Genomic DNA, 22957 nt, shown 5'->3' on the forward strand with positions numbered 1-22957 from the left:
TACTTTTATGTGTACAAAATAATTTGATTTTTTTTTAGGTTAAAGGATATTTAACTGTGAGGTACAAGTATTTTTTTCCCTCCTTTTTTCATTCCTGTTTTATTAAAACATTAATCTTGCCAGAGGGAAAAATTGGGATGCAGATAATGCCTTGAATAGAAAGCTCAAAAAGCCCTAGTGCTTGTCAGAAGTGAGAGTTTGCAGAAGTCTCTTTAAGCTGGGCTGCCTGCCTCAGGACTCTGTTTTCTTTTTTCAGGTTTCCTGAAATGCAGTATTTCCAACAAGAAAATGTGAGAAAAATTCTTACAGATGTTCTTTTCTGTTATGCGAGAGAAAACGAGCAGTTGCTTTATAAACAGGTAATGAAAATATCGTACAGGTGGCATCCATTGACTCAAAATTTTCTATACAGCTTGACAAATGATAGTGCAATAATGTAGGCTTTATTGTATCCAGAGTTGTATCATAATGCTCAGGCAATCAGAGAGATGCTTGTCAGCTGCATGTGAAGAAAAGTAAGCTCATTGACGCACATATGCTTCCTCCTCATTATAAGACATTCCACCAAATTGTCTTCTATAAGGCTGCTCAAGCTTTTCTTTCAACTTTTGGGAGTTTGTTTATAAACAGCCTTTTTGAAGCCAATCTAGTAATAAAACTTTCCATGGTTGTATGTATAAATATTGTATCCAAGTACAGCATTTATAAATATGTGAAATAATGTAAAAGGTTATGAAGTGCCCCATTAGTCTCTAAAACTTAGCAGAAATCAGAGTTTGAAAAAGTTGCTTATAGCAATTGAAAATGCATAGTTTCATCATGATCCTGTTATCTGACCCAACACAGTCATTAACGCTCAGAAAATTAATGCATTACCTTTTTCAAAAGAGGAAATTTCCTTTATTTGCTCACAGTGTTTCAAGAAATATGTAAGTTTATCATGACTTTCTTTTTAAGTACAGACAACATAATTGCCTAGGTTGATTATGTTCTGAAAACATTGCCTGGAAAGGGATAAGCGTGAGTTTGTCTTTTTTTTTTTTTAGCAATCAGATTTTACAGTGTAAAAGATAAATTCTATCTTTATCCTGGGTCAAATATCAAAAGAACATTTTTTTAAATCAAATTTTGACTAAACATTAAAAAAAAATCTATTATAGAAACAAAAGAACTGAATAGGAATGGAATCAATTTGAAAATTTGGTATATAATCAAACCAGAGAATCATTATTCAACGTACTTTTTCCTCCTTTTTTATGTTTGTGAAGAAGAGCAAAAATTGTATTAAGGCAATTCTGTACCAATAGAATATTGTTGTGCTGTCAGAGAACCAGAAACGTAATGTTGCCCTGCCCCACCATTTTCAATAAATGTGACTCAGAGCACTTGTGTTGAAGAGTAGATAGGGAAATGGAGGATCCCATTCTAGATAATTTAGACAAAGTCTATCATTTATTGAACAAGAAAGTAATATTATCTGACTCCTGGGTATGACTTAAAAGGCTTAATTACCCCCTGCACATGTTTAAAATCCTGTAGATTCTTTACTGAGAAATAATACCTTGCTGCAGAAGGACTGAATATTTAGCCAGATCAAATTTAAGAAAAAACCTTGAGTTTCATCACAAGCTGTTAAAGCTATTATTTTGTACTAGGTGACACCCCGTTTAACATAGACCATATTGTTAATAGTTATGGGATTTTATTGAATTAATGAGACTGTTATCATGTAGTAGAATGTCTTGCTGAGTTAATTGAAACTGCAGAGATTATATAAATGGTATTAATGAACTTTGACTGCCTGATGCCTCAGCTTTAATAAAGACTGCGTGGTGAGCTAAATGAACATAGGCAGATAAAAGAACAGGTTCAATCTTGTGAGCCTACAGGCTGTTAACGATGGAAACTTCTTTACCTTTATTTTCCACTGGTACAAATTTGGTTCTGCAGTGCTTACTGAAGAATAGTTCAACTGAGATAAAGCAATGAGACTGCAGAAATGTTGACAGTTTAGAGGAGAGCAAAATACATATTTTAGGGCCAAGGAATAAAGCAATACACCATTAAGTATGCTTTGTCACTTTTACAAAATAAGAAACTTAGTCACTTTGAGCATCTCTTCTACCATACCCTTCAGGGGATTCTACTGGAATCTCCATTTGTAACTGCTCACCACATTTTGCTAGCTTTTACCTTGTCCATTTCTTAGACACTCAAGTTTTTTATAGTATGGGGCCACTCTGAAAAAAACCTTGAGAGCTTAAATGAGAGACAAAACTTGGGAGTTCTGGCTAGGGACACTTCTGATGGACAAGTAAAAAGTATTCTTGCCTTCCATCATCAAGAAACCATCTACATTCCTTTAGAGTTTGATTTAGTGTTACTGCAGCTGGATTTTTCAGTGGAATTCCTCCCAGACCTTTAAAACCCAACTCAAAGGCTAACTCCTCGATGCAGATCTCCCTTCATTCTTGAGTCACTTTTCCCCAAAGGCCCATCCTAGATCTTTGCACCTCTCTTATCCACTCACCATCTATTGCTTTGGGATTTAGTCATTATAAACCTATTTAATATTAAGGCATTTTTTTTATGTTATTGCCTCCTAATCTTCTGAATATAAGCAAAAATTATGGCTATTTTGTGAGTTTTAAATTACTATCTGGGCAGGAGCTTTAGCCTGTCTGCTCTGAGTTACAGTGCTAGCACAGTATGCACTTAATAGTGTTTGGCTGTTAATTGATGTATTAGATTAAGTAATCACAGAAATCATTGATTTTGATCCCTGAGACACCTTAGAGATCAGCTTTTCTAAATCCCAAATTTTACAAATGAGGAAACAGACCCACAGGGGTCGAGTGACTTGCCTAAAGTCACCTGGCTATTAAGTGAACCCATGTCTGATTACCCTAAATCTAGAACTCTTTCTACTGCTTTGTTGAGTTGATTAAACTGCTGAGCTTGCCATCATCCCATTCAACATATTAATCTATAACAATTATAATAATAAACTTTCTCTACTATATTAACTGACTTAATATAACAATTTAAGGTGTGCACATTAATTTTACATACGTTAACCATTTGTTTCACAACAACTTTGTGAAGTGGGTATATTTCTTTGATTATAAAATAATAATCAGCATACTGATCGAACTACAACTTAGCAATCCTTTGTTTTAAACATGTGGAAAAATTTCAAACTACTAAAATGGCCATATATTTTCTATACTTTATGATGATACATTACTTTTAATATTGTTACGAAAAGAGGGCTGAAAAATCCAAATGAAAAAAGGTCCTATTATGAATTTCAGCTGAGCTACTTTCATACTTTAATATTTTACAAATATTCTTTGAGATATGGTGTAGAAATGTCAGTGCTAGTTGTAAAACAATTAAAATTTTTCCATGTAAAATTTATTACAAACTTCATTAAAAGATAAAGGATAAGGCATTGGACAAGGCCTGCAAGTAGTACCTAGAAACAGTATCTTAGGAAGAGTAAGGCTAATCCATAAAAAGGAGTGAGAAAGAGACTCCTTCCTATGATGGGTAGGGTTCAGAGGGAGGAGTGTTGCCAGAGGGAACTGGCATCATGGATTTAGTGATTCTGAGGTGGTACCCTCCCTCAGGTTTTAAAATCTCCCTTATCTTCCTAAGTGCCAAGCTTGCCTGCCAGTCACACACACACAACAGCCAGTTCTTTTTTTTTTAAATTTTTTTAAAAATTTTATTTCTTTATTTTTATTTATCAACAATAACAGCCAGTTCTAAAGCAATAGTAAATGTACGTGAGCAGAAATAGACTCTGCTTTTTTTTTTTAAAGGCAATTGGGGTTAAGTGACTTGACCAGGGTCACACAGTTAGTAAGTGTCAAGTGTTTGGTCTGAGGCTGGATTTGAACTCAGGTCCTCCTGACTTCAGGGCCAGTGCTCCATCCACTGCGCCACCTAACTGCCCCTAGACTCTGCTTTTAAAGGAGCATCATGAGAGAGTGAGAAGAGCAGTCATTATAGGATCCTCGAACTGGAGCATTTGAACCTAGCCCATAGGCAACATATAAAGTACATGCATGTGTCTGTGTGTGGTCACGGGCCAAGGTTGTATATCCAACATCTGGCCAGGTGACCTACTGTCATGGTGTGTATTCTGGTGGAGATGGATTTGGATTTCTTAGTTTAAAATGTAACTTCCTGTGCTATTGGTGGATTAGTTGATCTATAACAGTTTGTCCTTGGTTTAGGACTTTGGAGCAGGCTGCCTGTGACTGGTACCTCTTCAGTCCTTCCTGCTCTGTAAACCTGGGGATTTACAGTGCAAGCCCATTTCCCAAGTTCTTCAAAGGGACATCCCCTCCATACTCTGAAAGGGACCAACAGTGACGGGTGTGCAATGAAACAGAAAAGAGGTGGCCCCGAGTGGTGCTGCACTCGCTGTAGCCCAGCTTAAGACTTGTTAGGCTAAACTCAGTCACATCAGAGCCCGCTGACGCAGAATTGAGGATCACTTGGGTGTGCGTCCTGCTAATGTTTTCCTTTGCATCATCCCTGAGGGGCCGGAGTGAGGGGAGGGAAACCAAAATGCTTGCTAATTAAATTAGCAGTTTAAACAAGACTGCAGGGGAATGCCTTCCTGTTCTGCAGCACTTTCTCCATTTCCCCGTGATCATGTCCTTTCTTAAATACCGTTCCAGAGCTCAAGAGAGAAGCAGCCATGATTGTGGAGGGTTCCCAGCCTGGAGATGAGCAAGCGTAGCTAGCGTAGGGGCAAGAGCTGTTCTCAGACATGTGCTACAGTCTCCGATTCCAGCAAGCTGAGCACAGTCATTGGTGGAGAGTGAACCACCTGGCACAGATCCACCAGGGTTGGGCTCACTTGCGTCCCTTGCAGTACTGTTCAACAAGGATATGTCTGTAAGGATTGGGTCAGTGTTGTTACCTGTGATTGGCCCACAAAGTGCCAGAAGGGGACTCTCGTGCTCTGCCAGACCGCCGTAGAAATGACAAGGTGCCAAACCTTCATCTGGGGCCGCTTGACGAACAACCAACCCTGCGGAAGGCCTGGGCTAAAGAGTGTGTAGGAAGCTGTTTCATGGAATGTTGTACAGTGTGTAGAGCGCTGGGCCTGGAGTCGGGAAGACTGGAGTTCAAATCCAGCCTCAGATACTTGCTGGCTATGTGAGCCTAGCCAGGCTACATAACCTCTACTAACCTAAGTTTCCCCATCTGTAAAATGATGATAATAATCCTACCTAGAAGCAGTGACAGAGTTGATTTGATTATGGTTTTAGAGTGAAAGGAGGGGCAAGGGAGAAAGAAAGAAAAGGAAAGCATTCAGCTGGTGGCGGTGCATCCAGTGAAGCAGCTGTGAAACATAACTAGAACCTAGTCCTAGACGATGTGGGCAACTGAAGTAGCCTGTAATCAGCATTCAAGGGGAGACCCTGGTCTGAAGCTCCTATCACGAAAGAGTTAAGTAAGTCCTCTAGGACTTTGTTTTGTGTCTGAGAGGCCTTTGAGATGGCCAGGGAATGAAGTAAAGAAAGACTGAAGAAACCGCATTAGCCATTTAAAAAAAAAATCCGGGTGGTTTTACATGGTGATTTTATTCCATGTTTAAGGAAGAAATAAGTCCTGAGCTTACATGGATTGTCCTTAACAATCTACCTAACTTTCCCCAATTGATGAACAGTCAAAGGATATGAACAGGCAGTGTTCAGATAAAGAAATTAAAGCCGTCTATAGTCATATGAAAAAATGCTCTAAATCACTATTGATTAGAGAAATGCAAATCAAAACAACTCTGAGGTACCACATCACACCTATCAGGTTGGCTAACGTGACAAAACAGGAAAATGATAAATGCTGGAGAAGATGCTGGGAAAATTGGAACACTAATGCATTGTTGGTGGAGTTGTGAACTGATCCAGCCATTCTGAAGAGCAGTTTGGAACTATGACCAAAGGGCTATAAAACTGTGTATACCCATTGACCCACTAATGCTACTTCTAAGTCTGTATCCCAAAAAGATCATACAAATGGGAAAAGGACCCATATGTATAAAAATATTTATAGCAGCTCTTTGTGTGGTGGCAAAGAATTGGACATTGAGGGAATACACATCAGTTGGGGAATGGCTGAACAAGTTGTAGTATGTGAATGTAATGGAATACTATTATGCTATAAGAAATGATGAGCAAGTGGACTGCAGAAAAACCTGGAAAGACTTACATGAACTGATGCTGAGTGAAGCAAGCAGAATCAGGAGAACATTGCACACAGTAACAGCCACGTTGTATGAGGACTGACTTTAATAGACTTAGCTCTTCCCAGCAATGCAAAGATCTAAGACGACTCCAAAAGACTTATGATGGAAAATGCTGTCCATATCCAGAAAAAGAACTATGGAGTCTACATGCATATCAAAGCATATTATTTACTCTCTCTTTTTTTTATTTCTTCTTTCTCGCAGTTTCTCCCATTCTTCTTTACAACATGACTAATGTGAAAATAGGTTTAATATGAATGTGTATGTTGAGCTGGTATCAATTTATATGCTGTCTTGGGGTTGGGGGAGGGGAGAGATGGGGAGAAAATTTGGAATTCAAAATCTTATGGAAGTGAATGTTGAAAATTAAAAATAAATTTATTATTAAAAAAATATAATCTACCTAACTTCTTCAGTGAGGCAGATATGGTCCTAGCACCTAAACCACTGAAGCATAAAGTAGTTGTTTTTTTTAAAAATTATAAACCATTAACATTAGTCAATATCAAAGTCAAAATACTAAATAAAATATTACAAATATATCCAAGAAGAATCATTATGACCAAATTTTTATATCAAAGTTGCAAAAATGATTCAACATTAGGAAAATTAGCATAATTAAGCATACAATAACAGCATAATAAAATCATATGATTATATCCGTAGGTTCAGAAAAGACCTTTGATAATATAGTACTTATGTTTAAAAAAAAAAAAAAGAAACTAAAAAGCATTGGGATGATCACCTACACAAACTGTGTAGTCATATGCAAGTTTGCAAGCTATTTATGTGATCCAAAGCATTTATCTAAAAATCAAGAGCCAACATTATAAGCAGAAGAGAAATCCTGGAAAATCATAGGTAAACAAAAATTGCCACTCTCTCAACTGTTATTTGATATACTAGTAAGAGTGCTAACTATAACAACAAATCAGTTCACTTTAACAAACATTTATTAAGCACCTTCTGTATTCAAGACACTGTACTGGACACTGGGGTTATGAAGACAAAAATCAAAACAATACTGTCTTTGAAGGAACATACATAGGGGAGTAAAGGGGACTTGGTGTTACCAGATCTCAAATTATATTGCAAAGCAGTCATTGTAGAACTATGTTTTATTAAATTTAAAAAAAAATGAAAAATAGGTCAGAAGGAAATATAATCAGTACAGAAAAGCAAATAAAAAAGGTCCTCTGGTATTTGACAAAGCAAACAATATGAACAAGGTAGTGCAGTTAATAGAGTGCTATTCTTAGAGGCAGGAAAACCTGACTGCGGACCTGAGTTCACATCTTGACTCAAATACTAGTTGTGGGCACCCTATGCAAGTCACCTTTCTCAGCCTAAGTTTTCTCACCTATAACCTGAGGCCTTGGAGGTATCTAAGGTTCCTTCCACCTCTAAATTTATGATACTTTGAACTGAGAAAGGGCCTTTTATTAAAAACTGATGGGAAACTTAGAAAGCTGTGCTGTTTGATGAATTCAACACTTCTAAAATTCACCATTAAAAATTCAAGAACCTATATCCAAAGTGAAAAATGAAGAATATAATAGCCTTTATATTGGATAAGTTAGGGTTGCTAAGTAGTTGATATTTATTTTACTGCTGTTTTCAAAGTAAGTTAGATGTCTGCCTCTAACATGTGAAAAACAAATATTTATATTGTGTGATCAAATCATTACCTTTTCTTTCACTTGCAGTTCCAGAAATTAAGAGAGACTGTTTTAATTATGATGAAGTAAACTGAATTATTAATGTTAGTTAACTAGTTTACAATACCTGACCATTCTGTAAAATTAAGTTTTCTAATCTACATCAAATGACAAGACAAAGCATAACAAATTATATATGAACTATATTATGGACAAGCAGTTATGGAAATTTGTCCATAGCACCTTTTAAAAAAGGTTGATACATGAGTTTGACTTTCATAGTTACTTCCCACACGTTAGAGGCGACTAAGAAATGCACGCATTCTCTATTCCCACAGCCGCCATACTAATACAAGCCTTCATCATGCCCAGACATTGCAATATCCCTTTTTTACATGAAATTTATTATACATATTTTAAAAAGCAAGTAGTCCATAATAGAGATTAACAGTTTCATATGCAGTTGTTATATTCTGTCCTACTTAGTATATGGAAGTGATTATTGTTTGGGGGGAAGGAGTAAGTTCGGGAAAAAATGCAAGACAATGACTGTTGTTTTGGATAAGTTGAGTTTGAGACGTCTGCAGGCTGTCCAGGCTGAAATGTCTTACAGTCCAGTGGAAACACGGGATTAGAGCATAGAAGAGAGATTAGGGCTGGATATGTAGATCTTGGAAAGATTTACTTAGAGATGACAATTGTGTCTGTGGGAACCGATGAGATCATTAAGTGTGCAGAGAAAAAAAAGAAAAGGGGACCTAAAATAGAACTTTGGAGGTACCCTACAGTTAGTGGGCATAACATGGAAAGAGCCAGCAAAGAGGCTGAGAAGCATCATTCTGGCAGAGAAGTAAGCAGTTTGTCCCCCTCCTACCTTCCTAGGCTTCTTGCACTTTCTTACACCTCAGCTCATACTCTGAACTGATTCAGCGTCAGTCCAGTGACTCTGGCCAGCGCCCAGGCAGGAGATATGGTGATGGAAGGCAAGAGGCTGACGCACAGTTGTTCTCCCTTCTCCCACGGGAGGCTGGTGACCTGGCAGGATATGGTGTGACAGAATGACTCTTCTCTTCTTCTCACAGAGGACTGTGAATGTAGAGGGTGGAGTGTCAGTGTCTAACCAGGAGCAGGAATGGGGAAGGGTACACTGGAAGGAAGGTTGGAGAAAGGCTACCTGGCTGCCTCCTCCTGCCGGATCCATTGGATGGGTGGCATATTTCATGTAGATAGAGCACCTCCAAATGGGGCAATCAGGAAGGGCTTTATGTATGGGGTGGCACCTGAGCTGATCTTTGCAGGAAGTTTGGGATTCTAAGGAGTGAAGATGAGGAAGGAATTGTTTCCAGAAATGTGGAACCACATGTGAAAACCCAAAGGCAAGACATGGGATGCCTACTTCAATGAATGACTGGTAGGCCAGTGTGGGCATTCTGGAGAATACAGACATGGGAAAGCTGCATTGAAAAGTAGACCCAAGAACTCAAGGAGCACTTAATGTAGGAACTCTACTTGTATCTCTAAAGTGGTCCCTGAGGTCACTGTCTCTCTATCCAAGAAGTTTATTGATTGATGTTCATGACAAAGATCCTGAGCCATGAGGTAAAAGAAAATTATGTTTGTTGACCTTTGTTTTAGAAGAGAGCCAAGATGCCCATCAAAAATATTCAAAACGGAAAAATTTTGTCATGTGGGGGTAGTGATAAAGTTATCTAGAAAATTCACATGCAACAGTGTATTTATTTATGCTCTCCCCCAAATGAACTGAACGGTAATAGGACATCTTAGTAATTTAACATTAAATATTGTTGCTTAGTTATATTCACTTAATCCTTAGGATTAGCATGTCACAATTTTAGTAGTGAATTCTGTTTTTTTAAAATTACTAAATGAAATTTAATTTAAAACCCTTGAATTGTCAGGAAAAAAATTTTCAAGAAATATCTCACAAGATAAACATAATGAAAACTGTATTTTAAAATCCTTTGTTTCTTTGTCATACCCTCAGAAGGTAGGGACCTTTCATTGCCCAATATTCTAAGTAGCTGACTTCAGCTCTTCTCAAAAGCTACTGACATCCTAATTCTGAGCCATTATACAATGAAAACATTGGGTGTAATTTCCTCCGGTCTACTTTTCTCCGTTACTCTTCTTATTCCAGATCTCTCTGCTGAAGCTCATGATTGTAATTTGCATAAATGAAATTCATATTTATGAGCATAGTTCTTGTAGCAACTGACAGGTGCAAGGTTGTCTACCATGCCAATTTATTGTCTGCTGTGTCATTTAAAAGAAAACCACTCACTGTATCTTGAAGAAGAATAAATGCTGTGGGTTCAGTTAGAACTGACAATTTTTTAAAAGGAGACAACTTTTTTTGAAGCTATTTGATTTTTTTTTCTTTTATAGTATATGGTAATGTTACTGGCTATTGCAGATTATAGAAATACATCTATGTAGTGTGCTGTAATCTAATGGATGTAACATCTTTTTTCTCATTTTCTTCTTGTGTCTCAGGGTATGCATGAGCTGTTAGCACCGATAGTCTTTATCCTACATTGTGACCACCAAGCCTTCCTACATGCCAGTGAAGCAGCGCGGCCGAGGCAAGTCTTTGCTTTTAGTGATCTTCATTAGCCACCGTTCATTGTCCAGCTGTACTTTTACTCCCATTATAATTCCCCTTCAAGTCCTCTATAATGAAGGGAATGGTAATTGAGTACCTTCTAAAAGTGTAAATAAAAAGAACCAGTGAGGTCAGAGTTAATGATGTTCAGTCATTTAAGCCCTGTCTGACTCTTCATGGCCCCATTTGGGGTTTTCTTGGAAAAGATACTGGAGTGGTTTGCATTTGCTTCTCCAGCTCATACTGCAGATGAGGAAATTGAGGCAAATAGAGTTAGGTGACCCAGGGTCACACAACTAGTAAGTGTTAGAGGCTGAATTCAAACTCAAGTCTTCCTGACTAGAGGCCCAGCACTCTATCCACTGCTCCACCTTGCTCCCCCCTTTGTTATAGTAAGTAGTTTTAATCCTAGGTTAGCTTACTAAAATTTCAAGGAAGCCAATCTGATATGCAGACTATTCTGTGAAAATTGACTTATTTCATAATGAATCCTTTCACATTTTTGGTCAGTAGAATCCACATTTCAGCATGAGTTGGAGACGTTTGTTTTCCTTAAAGTTTAGTCTAGAACTTTGAGAATGCCCTTGTTTTCCATCATTATTATAATAAATTTGGAACTGTAGGTGTAGAGAATCCTCTAACTGTGTGCAGAGGTATGTTACATTCTGTCGATAATGCATGGATGAAATAAGAACTTGTGAGTTTCTAGACTGGAACATGACAGGTGGTTGTTGTTACTGAGCGGACATTCAGGGGACACATTAGGAATGTCAAGAACAGGGGCACAGAGGAAAGTAGAAGCGAACAGGCCAATTTGACTCCAAGGGACGATGAGCACTTTGGTGAGCTAATCAGAAGAAATCTGCTCTGTTAAGATAAGGGTGAAAATCTCTGTAAGTGTGTTCACACAAAGAGCTCTAAGTTCAGCTAGGACCTCGACCCCAAGACCCAGTCTTTCATTTCCAGATCTTTCCTACCTCACTTGCTAAAGGAAATGAGCTGTCATCAAGATGAAATGAAATGTTCCCATCTCTGATGGAAAGGAACTGTGACAAAGATAACCCCAAACAGTGAACAATTCAAAGATCATTTAATTTGTTTGGGGAGAGTATTGAATGACTTTGTCACCTGGTAAAACAAAAACATTATGCCAGTGGTAAAGTTAATTTGTATATGCTGAGATAGACCAACTACATGGAGAGAAGGCTCAGCCAAGAATCCCAGCATCTCAGTGATAGAAACAAAGTATGGGGCTTCCCGGGCCACAGGACAGGTCAGCGAGGTGCTGCCGGGGTGCATAGAGCACCAGGCCTGGAGCCAGGAAGACTCATCTTCTTGAGTTCAAATCTGACCTCAGACACTTAATAGCTGTGTGACCTTGGGCAAGTCACTTAATCCTGTGTGCCTCAGTTTCCTCATCTGTAAAATGAGCTGGAGAGAAAATCACAAACCACTTCAGTCTCTGTTCCAAGAAAACCCCAAATAGGGTCACAAAGAGTCAGATACGACTGAAAACAGCCGAAAGGCAAGATACCTGGCTAACTTCCAGCTCTGGGCAAAGAGGGCAAGGGTGAAGGAAGGGGAGAGACGAATGATTGTGAGTAATCTTATAATCCATATCTGACTAATAAAGATGTCGATACAGGATTTCACCAGTTTTTCCCCCATTTGTTAATTTACTAGAAGTTTGCACTTTAAAGTCAGTCTTTATTCTTGGCTCAAACCAGTCTCCTCCTGCTGCTCCCTTTCATGTTCCAACTTCTAGTCCAACTTGATGAATCTGAATCCCCTGTTCTCATTCTTCCCCCTCTTCTTCTTCTTTCTTGGCCAAACTGGAGTAAACCCCTCCTGATTCCCCTTGTCCCTTTCCCTCTCCAGGGCTGATTTCTCTTCCTTCACTTAACATTCTTAAGGCATTTTATTTGACTTTCTCCTTTTTACTTCTCTCATTCTCCTTTATGTCATAACTGTTCCTATGCTTTGACCTTCCTCTGCTCCCACTACGTTATAAGTGTCTTGTCTATGTTTTACATAGCATTCCAGTTTTCTTTTAACCCACTAAGTAACACTAATATTTTTGTTTATCTTCCAGTCAAATATGTTAATATTTTTAATCTTCCTGTGTTTTTTGAAGCTCAACAATTTTAACTTTAGTTTCTACATAAATTTTCTTCTGCTATATCCATTGTAATTATTGGAGTAGTATGTTTACATAAATTGTTTTTGTATGTTGTTGTTTAAAAAATTACGTAAAATATTATGCATAGAATTTATTTCACTTAAAAATAAAGGATAGTGCATTGCCAGAGGGAAAAAATGCTATTTTATCAATAGGCGTTATCCATCAAAAAAGTAAAGTAATACTGTAGACTAGATTGATAAGAAGAGCTGTCACTGATTAATTGCTGTTAAAATACAATAAAAATAGAAGCTATTAAAACAAAATAAATTAATGTTTTGATATTGCAAATTTGACCAGGAACCATTTTTTTCCCTTTTGGACAAACAGTGATAGATTGTAGAGTAATCAATTATTCTAGATCAAGCATAGTCAAGGTATCTATTGTGACATTCAGTAATTTGTTATTTGGAATAATAAGATAGCTACTTCATTGTAGTGCCAACGAGGCAACTAATTTGTTTGTTCTGAATAGAAAGGAAAGACTTTATTTATTCAATAGAATTTCTCTTTTCATTTAAGAGAGCTAATTTTTCTCATTTGAACTATATGGAGGAATATGGTTTTCTTTATAGTGGTAAATGCAGAATACTGACCCCAGATACAAACTTTCATTGTTCATTTGTGTTTTGTTTTGGTTTGTTTTTAAGTGAGGAAATGAAAGCTCTTTTGAACCCTGAGTATCTGGAACATGATGCCTAGTAAGTATAAAAACTGTTTTGACAAATTCTTTTCAATAACTTTTCTACTACGGCAATTGATAACCATTTTCCCCTTCCATTTTTAGTGCAATGTTTTCACACCTTATGGAAACTGCTGAACCCTGGTTTTCGACTTTTGAGCATGATGGTCAAAAGGTGAATTCCTTAAAAAATCTTTCCTCTATTCCTTTCCCCTTGATTCCCGTTATAAACTTTGAGGGGTGACCTAAAGTGCACGGGGGGTTAATAAGCAAGCTTGATGTTCTCCCAAAATTAATACAGCAAAAGAAATACCTGAATCATCAATATCCATGTGATGTTTAGAAAAGACAGTGACCAAACAAACATAGTGGATGTCCGTGTACAGTATAAAGATTTGAGTGGCATAGAGAATAATTACTTGTGTTACAGATTTCCATGGGGAAAAAATAGAATGTATGGTAATTATCTATGTTTCATTGCATTTTGGCGAATCCTTATTCTCCTTAAGCTTACTCCTGGTGGAATGGGGAGAGACTTTGAGCGGGGAGGCCAGTTAGGAGGCCACAACATAGATCGTCAGCTTAGGTAGTTGGTGTCCGTGAACTTGTAATTATTTCTTTTTCTTTCTTTATACATCTCTATTCCAGTTTACTTTGGTTCCCTTTGGCATCTGGCACAGTACCTGTGAGATTGTAGGCACTTAATACATGCTTACACAGATTTGTCTACTTAATTTATGAATTGGAACACATTTATTTGCATCATTCTCCTCTGAGTTAATACGGTAATTTTGCTGAACTAGAATGTTATGCCATCACTAATAGTCATAGTCTGATACATGTATCATCAATATCCCTTACTATTTATTTTGTAATTTAGCACATATAACCAACTCTGAAAAGCGTCGGGTCAATTAATTAGTACTACACTAGTTGATTATTAGCAGTTAGAGCAAATGGTATACTGCTGCTTATTTCAATTTATATTTTGATTTGCATTCTAGTTTGATATTATGTGTTAGTCTGTCTTAGCCATCTTAAGCAGTTGAAAATGTTGGGTCAGGTCATTGGATCATATCAGTCAATCAATATTTATTAAGTATCTACTGTATGACAGACGTTATGCAAAGTAGTAAGGGTAGAAAAAAAAAACCAGTTCCTGCCTTCAAAGGAACCAACATTCCCTCTCAGGCAACATCATGTAGATCATCTCCAAGTAGACAAGGACTCTCTACTCTCTATGATACATATAAGACAGTGGAGAGAGGGAGGGTGCTCCCAGTTGAGAGGATCAGGAAAGGATTCCTCTCTAGAGGTGCTGCTGAATTTCGCTGAACCTTGAAGGGCGTAGAGCATTAGCAGTGGTGGAGGTGGGGAGGAAGAGCATTCCAGGCATAGGAAATAGCCAGGGCAAAGTGCTGGAGACTAGAGATGAGAGGTCATGTGGGAGAAGCAGCAAGAAGAAGGGTTCTGTGAGTCAAAGAAAGAGTTCATATGTTATCCTGAGGCAAGTTGGAAGCTATTGGCATTGATAGAGCAAAGGAGTGACAAGGTCAGGCTTGTGATTAAGGAAAATCACGTGAACGACAGGGTGGAGGATGGCCTGGAATGGACAGAGACTTTAAGCAGAGACCAGTGAGGGCACCATAAAATGGATCCTCAGCTCGGGTGGCTGGTGTCCACGAACTTGGACGTTTTGCTTTTTCTTTTATTTATACATCTGTATATCAGTTTAATTTTGTGTCCTTTGTAATACTTTGTGTCATTTAAAAACAGTATTCTGAGGAGGAGTCCATAGGTTTCAGCGGAAAGGGGGCCAAGACCCAAGATTAAGAGCCTCTGCTACAGAGGCTTATCTAAAAGTACGTGGATGGGAAACCGGTCATCCAGTTGGGCGTGAGTTGAGCCCAGAGTTGACCTGGAAGATGAGAGTAACCTGGATTTCTTGGGGAAAGCTGCAAAGCTTTACTGACCCTAAACTTCCCATGGAACAAAAGTCCCAGCTTTTCAATAGCAGCGTTTTGCCAACCTTGCTTGATGCCAGGGAGCCATGGTGAGTGTGAACAAACTGTGTTATGAGACAGCTGGGAAACACAGAGGAAGAACAAGAGTAAAAGGTGTCATGCAGGGATGGTAAGATAAGGAGAGACGGTCAGTGACATGGGCAGCCTCAGTGTTGGTGCCTTCTCTGTGTCGGGTCTCAGGCACGTCAGATGGACCGCCTGTGACCCTCGTGGGGAGGATGCAGACAAGCATCACACAGGATGGCCAGGTGTGAACTGGCTGTGGTCCATTTCATCCTGAATCGATGACCTCACAAAAACATTTAGATGTTAGGGTGTCATAAACGTTGGGATCCTTGATAGCACCAGAAGGAACCTTAGACATCATCTAGTCCTGTGGAGTCTTCAGTTGGGGGTACTCTCAGCAGGTCACTTTAAGTCCAGGTTGTGGTACCTGTGTTATCTTCTTGGCAGGCAGTTTAAAACTGATGCAGGTAGCTTGGGAAAAGCTCAGCTGAGTGAATTTTAACACATTAGTCTTCTGGTGATCAGCACTTTAAGTGGTCACTTCTAATATAAAATTGATCCTTCTCAAGGGAATTCGTGTTTTAATATTTGAGTGTTACATAAAGTGGAAAACGCTCTTATTTTTTTAATGATGCCTAGCATAACTTGATAGTGATATTCATGTTGGGCAAATGGACCTAGAAGGTATATGATGTCTATGTAATGTGAATGACTCACAACAAACTTATTTCTAGGAAAATAGATATACCTATTTCTTTTCTTTTTTTTTCTTAAAGGCTTAAGTTTTAGCTTTAAAAAGCAAAATGTCAATGATATCACTACTACTAAAGGCGCAAAATCAAATTTGGCCATGCATGCCTTAAATGTCTGTGCATATTTAGTATGGTAATGTACATGTTTTTTTTTTTAAAAAATCTAGACCCATAATTTCTTATTTTAAAGACCTTCTGGCATAAAAACTCCTACCAATTCTACCAGTTTCAGCAACCCCTTACTGACTTAGAATACTGGAGAATTGCCTGATTTTCTGATAGATGAAATAATTTGCTTGTGGTCACATAGCTGATACGTGATGTTAGAGGCAGGATTCGTGCCAGATCTTCCTAACTCTATAAGGCTGACCCTCTCTAGCTTCCATGCCAGGCCTATTCTCATTGTATACACTGTGTTGTCAAATTATTTTAAGTGACTAACACAGTGAAAGCAGTCCCTTTATTGGAAGCAATCAAGTGCAATTCCTAAACAGTCATATTAATTCCTTAGAAAAGTCACCATGTACGTTTCCTACAAAAAGGAATATGTGGTAAAATGCTTATTGGTTTCCCATTTAATGAATCTACTCCTTTCTCTTTCAAAGTTCGTACAGATAAACATAGTTGGGCTTTTCCCATTCAATTATTCTGTTTCTGTATGACAGAGACAATGTAGATACACATTTCACATTTCAGGGCCTGTGAGTATTTATTGAGTAGCAGCTTCTAAGGGCGTGGCAGTCTTCTAGATGCAGTTACGTGCTCTACCCTCTGGGAGCTTTCTTTCCAGTGATAGGTATCTGACAATGGAGTAAGATAAATTTAGGCCTAGAGGTTTATCTTCTAAAGAAAACAAACCACTCACACAAATGACATCGTGTTCTTATTATGATAATTATTCTTAAGTTTGAAAATCTGTTTCTTGGGATTCTTACCTTTAAACATTTCATTAAATACATTTATACTGTTTGCAAATAGTAAGTTTCATGGTTCTTTTTATAGTTAAAGATCTCCCCCTTTCAATGTCTGAAGATATTTATAATTGACAGATGCAAATAACATTCTTTGTTATGAAAAGAAATCCTGGAGGTAAGGGAATATTCTGCATCACATTTATCTTCCATTATGATTTCAATGGAAGATAAGCTAAGCTGTTTAGCATGTAAGTGATCATCAGCATTACTTTCTACTTTCTTAAATTTAAGAGATTTTTGTCTTAAGTATCCTGAGCAAAGGGAAAATATTTTTAATGTGCAGTTTATGCCTGCAGTCTTTAATAGACCACACAAGAGCTCCTATCAAGGATCAGAATAATAGACTACACATGCTATTGATTTAATGACAACTCATACTACTCATACTAGAAATTGATCTGATTTCATTAAACTAAACATTTTTAACAGGTTCGTTCAGGATAGATTCCTGCCCAAGAATTCCAAATTAAAGATCATATTTCCTACAGAGAGAGAGAATTTATCCAAGTCTTCTAAAAATGATTGTCTTCTGTTTTTTGGTGTAATTGATAAAAATCATATCTAGGGGGAAATAATGCTTCAGGCTGCCTGGCACAGACCTACATATATACTTCTGTCTTGCATCTAAACTATAAGATCAAAATATGTAAAATCATCATGTGACCACTTTTTTTCAATTTGCTTTTAAATTGCTTTCTTGAAGAGAGTTTGACTTCTTAGAGCAGAGGTATCAAACAGAGGGCCCACAACATTCTTGGATGTGACCCTGAACATGATTAAAATATAAATAGGAAAATATTTTATGAAATAAAAATACAATAAAACAAAGTCAATAATATGCATCCTAAGGGGATCCTTATGTATGGTTTAGTGGCTCCTGTTTCTTTCTAATGTCGTAGGATAAACACTAGGCTCTAAAATACTAAATGCTATTTTAAGATGGATATAAATTATCAAATGTTAATTCAGGTAGACGTAAGTGGAGGACCATTTAAAAAATTTTTTTCTATTTAAGACAAGTGCTAAAACTTAAATACATAATAAGAAAAGAAAAAGAAACATATAAAATGCAAAATAAGAAAAGAAAAAAATGTCACGTGCACAGCAGAATATAGGAGAGGATTCAGGATGTATAGCAATAACTTTTCATTTCAAGAAAGCCTATATATTGAATATTGCACATTATGTTGAAAGCTGTCCATCTTTTCTTTGTTTTCTTGTAGGTTTTCTTTTGTTCTCTGCATTACACAGTACATTTTTTACTTTGTTCTTTTTTCCCCCTTCCTCTCCTCCCCCCAAGCCGCCACCCTGAGGCTACAATTAAGCATGGATATATTTATATGTAGATATGGATATATACATGCACGTGTACATACATACACGTGTACATACATACACATACATATATACATACATACATATTTAAACATATACTTTCCCTAAGAGATTTTACTCCTAATCTTTGTTTTTTGTTTATCTGTATGTCTTATTTCCTTTCTCCTAACTCCTCTACTGTACTTCTACCTGCTACCTTGCCCTCCTATTACTTACCCTACCACCTCCCCCAGCAATCCTTCCTCTATCCTCCCGTTCCCCTAAATCTAAACACCCTTTTGTGCACTCTTTTTGACCTATTCCTTCACCCTCCCCTCTAAAGATCCCTTGTTTATCCTCTCCCTCCTCCTTATCCCCTTAGAGTTTTATTTCTTTCTTAATTTAGATGACTTTTTGGTTTGTTTCGTTTTTTTTTTTAGGCAATGGGGTTAAGTGACTTGCCCAGGGTCGGACAGCTAGTAAGTGTCATGTGTCTGAGGTTGGATTTGAACTCAGGTCCTCCTGAATCCAGGGCCGGTGCTCTATCCACTGCGCCACCTACTGCCCCCTTTAGAAGACTTTTATACTCTTAGATGTATATGTATTCTTCCCTCTTGAACCCATTCCTGATGAAAGGTTTCTAGAACCAATAGCCCTCTTCCGCCATCTAATTCTATATTGATTCTTCTTCTTATACCTCATTTGTATAAGATAATTACTCTTTTAGCTGTTCTTGAATGGTTTTACTATTTGAAGTCATATCATACTCATGTCTACCCCGATCTTTCTTATAAGCTACCTAATTACTAATAACAGTCTTAGACATGGGTTTTACATTTTGCATGCATAAAGGTAAACATTCTATCCTCATTGAGGGCCTTGTCATTGGTCATTGGTAGGTACCTTATATTTCCCTTGGCTCTTATAGGTCAAATCTTCTATTGAGTTCAAGGGTTTCTGTTTTTTGTGTTTTTTTTAAACAAAGTCCTGAAAGTCTGACAGTTCACTAAATGTCCTTTTTTTTTCCCCTCAGAATTATCCTTAACTTTGGATATTTTTGGCCAGAAGCCCAGTTCTTTTGCTCTTCGATATCTAGTATTCCAAGCCCTGTGATCTTTTAGTGTCGCCACTGCTAGGTCTTGTGTGATTCTACTTGTGGTACCAACCATATGTAAATTATTTTTTTCTTGTTGCTCGTAATATTCTGTCTTTGAGCAGGGGGATTTGGAATTTGACTATAATATACTTTTGAGTTTTCCTCCTAGGATCTCTTTTAGGTGATGATCAGTGGGTTTTTTTCTATTTCTATTTTCCCCTCTTGTTGAGGACAATTTTATTTAATTATTTCTTGTATTATTGTATCTTCTTTTATTGACCCCAGCTTTCAGGTAGTCCAGTTGTTCTTATGTTTTCTCTTCTTTATCTGTTCTCCAGATCAGTTGGTTTTCCTATGAGATGTTTCACATTGTCTATTTTTTCATTCTTTATTTTTTTTTAAATTTCTTCATCTTTTATAACTTCACTTGCTTCCCCTTGCCCAACTCTGATTTTCAAGGAGTCATTTTCTTAAGATTCTGGATCTCTTCTGAAGATGAGTCCTGATCTTCTTTATTCCCATAATAGCACTCTGTTGTTGGATTCTTTCTCCTTTGCCTGTGCATTTTTTTTTTGCAATACTTTAGTTTTCATACTCACCTCTAGTCCTGGGGTATGGGGGATGGTGCCTCTGGCCTCTAAACCTCTTCAGTTCTCTCCTTTGACCTTGAACTCAAACCAAAACCTCCAGACTCCTGTAAGTGCCCACAGCAGAGGTGTCCCTGCCCCAATGCTTCTGCACTCACTCAGCATGTGCTGGTTCCTTCTCACTCCCACCATGTCTCTGCAGCACAGCTGTGTCTGGCGTTCCTTGTCCGCAGAGGTCTCCTAGATCTTCCCCGGGTCGCTCCCCTCACTGTCCCAACCAGCTAACCCCAGGCTTTACCATTTCTTGGTTAAGTGGTCCTAGCCTAGAGGTACTTACTCTTCACTAGGAGGAAATCTCATCCTGGGATTTTTCTTCAAATCTTCTCTGATTGTCCCAGGAGGACCCCCTCTTCTGCCTCTACTCTTACTTATTTTCACTGCTCTGTGTTCTCCCAGAGGTGCTAGTTTATCTCTTTTGTGGAAGAATGTCTTGAGATCTTGAAATTTTCTGACCTACTCCACCATCTTCCCAGAATCCTCTCAAGGACCATTTTTTAAAAGGGTGATTATCATCTGTAGTAATACAAATAGTTAATTTGATCTTAGTCCTGAATTTTTTAAAATAATAAATAATTTCTCATGCCAGTTTTTGTAAGGTAATTGGTGTTTATAAGAAGTAAATTTAAAAGTATTTAAAGATTACCTATCACATGGAAATTCTTTTCTTTTATACAGTGGGAAGTTCTTTAAGCACCTTGTTGGGTCTATAATCTCTTCAATATGGTTAATTCTTCCAAAAGGACAGAACCTACTACCAGCGCCTAATCCTGTGCAATTCTGGTCCGTGGCTTTTTTATAAATCCTCCGTGGTCCACCCAGTGTGCCTGATCTCCCAATATTGCATAGACAGAAGTGAAGCCAACAGATGATCCATCCATTAACCCTTGATCTCACTACCTTTCTAGTCCCCCACTAGTCCCCCATGTGTTTCTCTGATCACATCTTTTAAAGTATAGAAAACTACCAATAACCTACACATTTCCTTGATATCCAAGTAATATCAAGATATTTAATGGAAAAATACTTCATTAAGAGTAAGAGGGGCTGGGTTTACTTCCTGGCTAGGTTGTTTACTTGTTTATGAGCAAGTCACTCTGGGCCTGTGAAATAGGGAAGGGGTTGGACACAAGATGAGAAGGGATGTGATGAGAGGCTCCCACGAGGCATAGTGGATAGAATGCTGGCCCTGGAATCCTGGGCAAGTCACTTCGTGACTGCCTTAGTTTCCTCATCTGTAAAATGAGGGGGGGAATAGCACCTGCCTCCCAGGGTGAAGATCAAATGAAATAATGATTTATAAAGCACTTTTCAAACCATAAAGTAATGTTTAAATGGTGACTTTTTCCATCATCATCATCATCTACCACTGAACAGAACCACACTGATGAAATCATGTATCTGTCAAAGAACTTTTAGGCTAACTTCTCTATTTTTTAAATGGTGAGTGATAGTGAGTTGTTAGTGTGGATGGTTGATGTTAGTGGACTGTAGCCTGCACACCTTTGCCATGCGTCTCTCTGGCCTTTGGGGGACCTTCGCTAGCCCACGCTTCCCCGTCACAGGCTATCACAGTACAGTACCTGATGCTGAGAGGCACTTGCTGATTAATTGATATGAAAAAATTTGATGTTAAAGAGATAGGCATTTAACATTAGAAAGAAGCTTAAAGACCTTTCAAGGCACCGGACAGGTTTCCAAACTCAATGCAGCCTGATACTCACCGCATTGTCCATCAGCACTGAATGTCTAAAAATATATATACTGACATATTCAGATGCACATCTCAGGCTGCACCATTCTGTTAACATAATTTAATTGATCCATTAAAATGAAGTACTACTGGCTCGTGTGACTTAGGCCTAAAAGAAATCATGACATCAGGCCTGATTTGAATTCCATATACTCTGGCTTTTCTTTAGGAGTCTGTAAGCACAATTGTAAATGAGGATGGCAAAACATTCGAGTAGGGAAGTCCTGGAAACATGAGACCAGGGATTTATGAATCAGAGCTGTATGTGTTATATTTGAAGGTCTTCACCATAGGATTAGTAATAGCGTTAAAAATTTGTATTTGTAAATGACTTTATCTTTTTCAAAAACTTTGCTGTCTGTGGAGACCAAAAGATAGAGACAAAGGAAAATGAGAACAGTGGTAATGGTAAATATAGAGGAAGTGAACTAAAGGGTTGGAATACCCTATAGACATTTGGCACCAAGATGAGCATCTTTAATGGCTATTTAATTGGTTTAAGGAAACACAGAAGCCATTGTATGAATTATGATCATTAGCCTCTTTGTCTACGGTCTTAATTTCTTTACAATTCTGAATTTGGGTTTATCTGTACCAGCAACAAGAAATAAAGCACTACTCTTTTCAACCAGGGAGTAGTGCAGTGGGTGGAGCTGCAGGCCTGGAGTCAGGAAGACTCATCTTCCTGAGTCCATATCCAGCCTCAGATACTTCTAGCTGTGTGACCATGGGCAAGTCACTTAACCTAAATTTGCCTCAGTTTCCTCATCTGTAAAATGAGCTGGAGAAGGAAATGGCAAACTACTCCAGTAACTCTGCCAAGAAAACTTCGAATGGGGTCACGAAGAGTCAGATCAGAGTGAAATGACTGAACAACGACTGCTTGGGGGCAGCTAAGTGGTGCAGTGAGTAGAGCTCCAGGCCTGGAGTCAAGAAAACGTCTGAGCTCAAATCTGGCCTTGGACACTAGCTCTGTGACCCTGG

At 38.0% G+C, this 22957-nt stretch overlaps 1 protein-coding gene across 1 annotated transcript in view; it reads left to right on the forward strand.

The window, feature by feature from the left end:
- The window catches only part of TBC1D5 (TBC1 domain family member 5), a 613691-nt gene that overhangs the window by 382195 nt on the left and 208539 nt on the right, over nucleotides 1–22957 (forward strand). The window contains 4 exon segments of the mRNA XM_078151425.1: nucleotides 257–359; nucleotides 10441–10529; nucleotides 13379–13429; nucleotides 13516–13585. Of these exon segments, the coding sequence (XP_078007551.1) occupies nucleotides 257–359; nucleotides 10441–10529; nucleotides 13379–13429; nucleotides 13516–13585 (313 nt within the window).

Source organism: Phascolarctos cinereus, unplaced genomic scaffold (genome assembly GCF_003287225.1).
Source record: "Phascolarctos cinereus isolate Bilbo 61053 unplaced genomic scaffold, phaCin_HiC Scaffold_1;HRSCAF=81, whole genome shotgun sequence".
Taxonomy (NCBI): Eukaryota; Metazoa; Chordata; class Mammalia; order Diprotodontia; family Phascolarctidae; genus Phascolarctos; species Phascolarctos cinereus.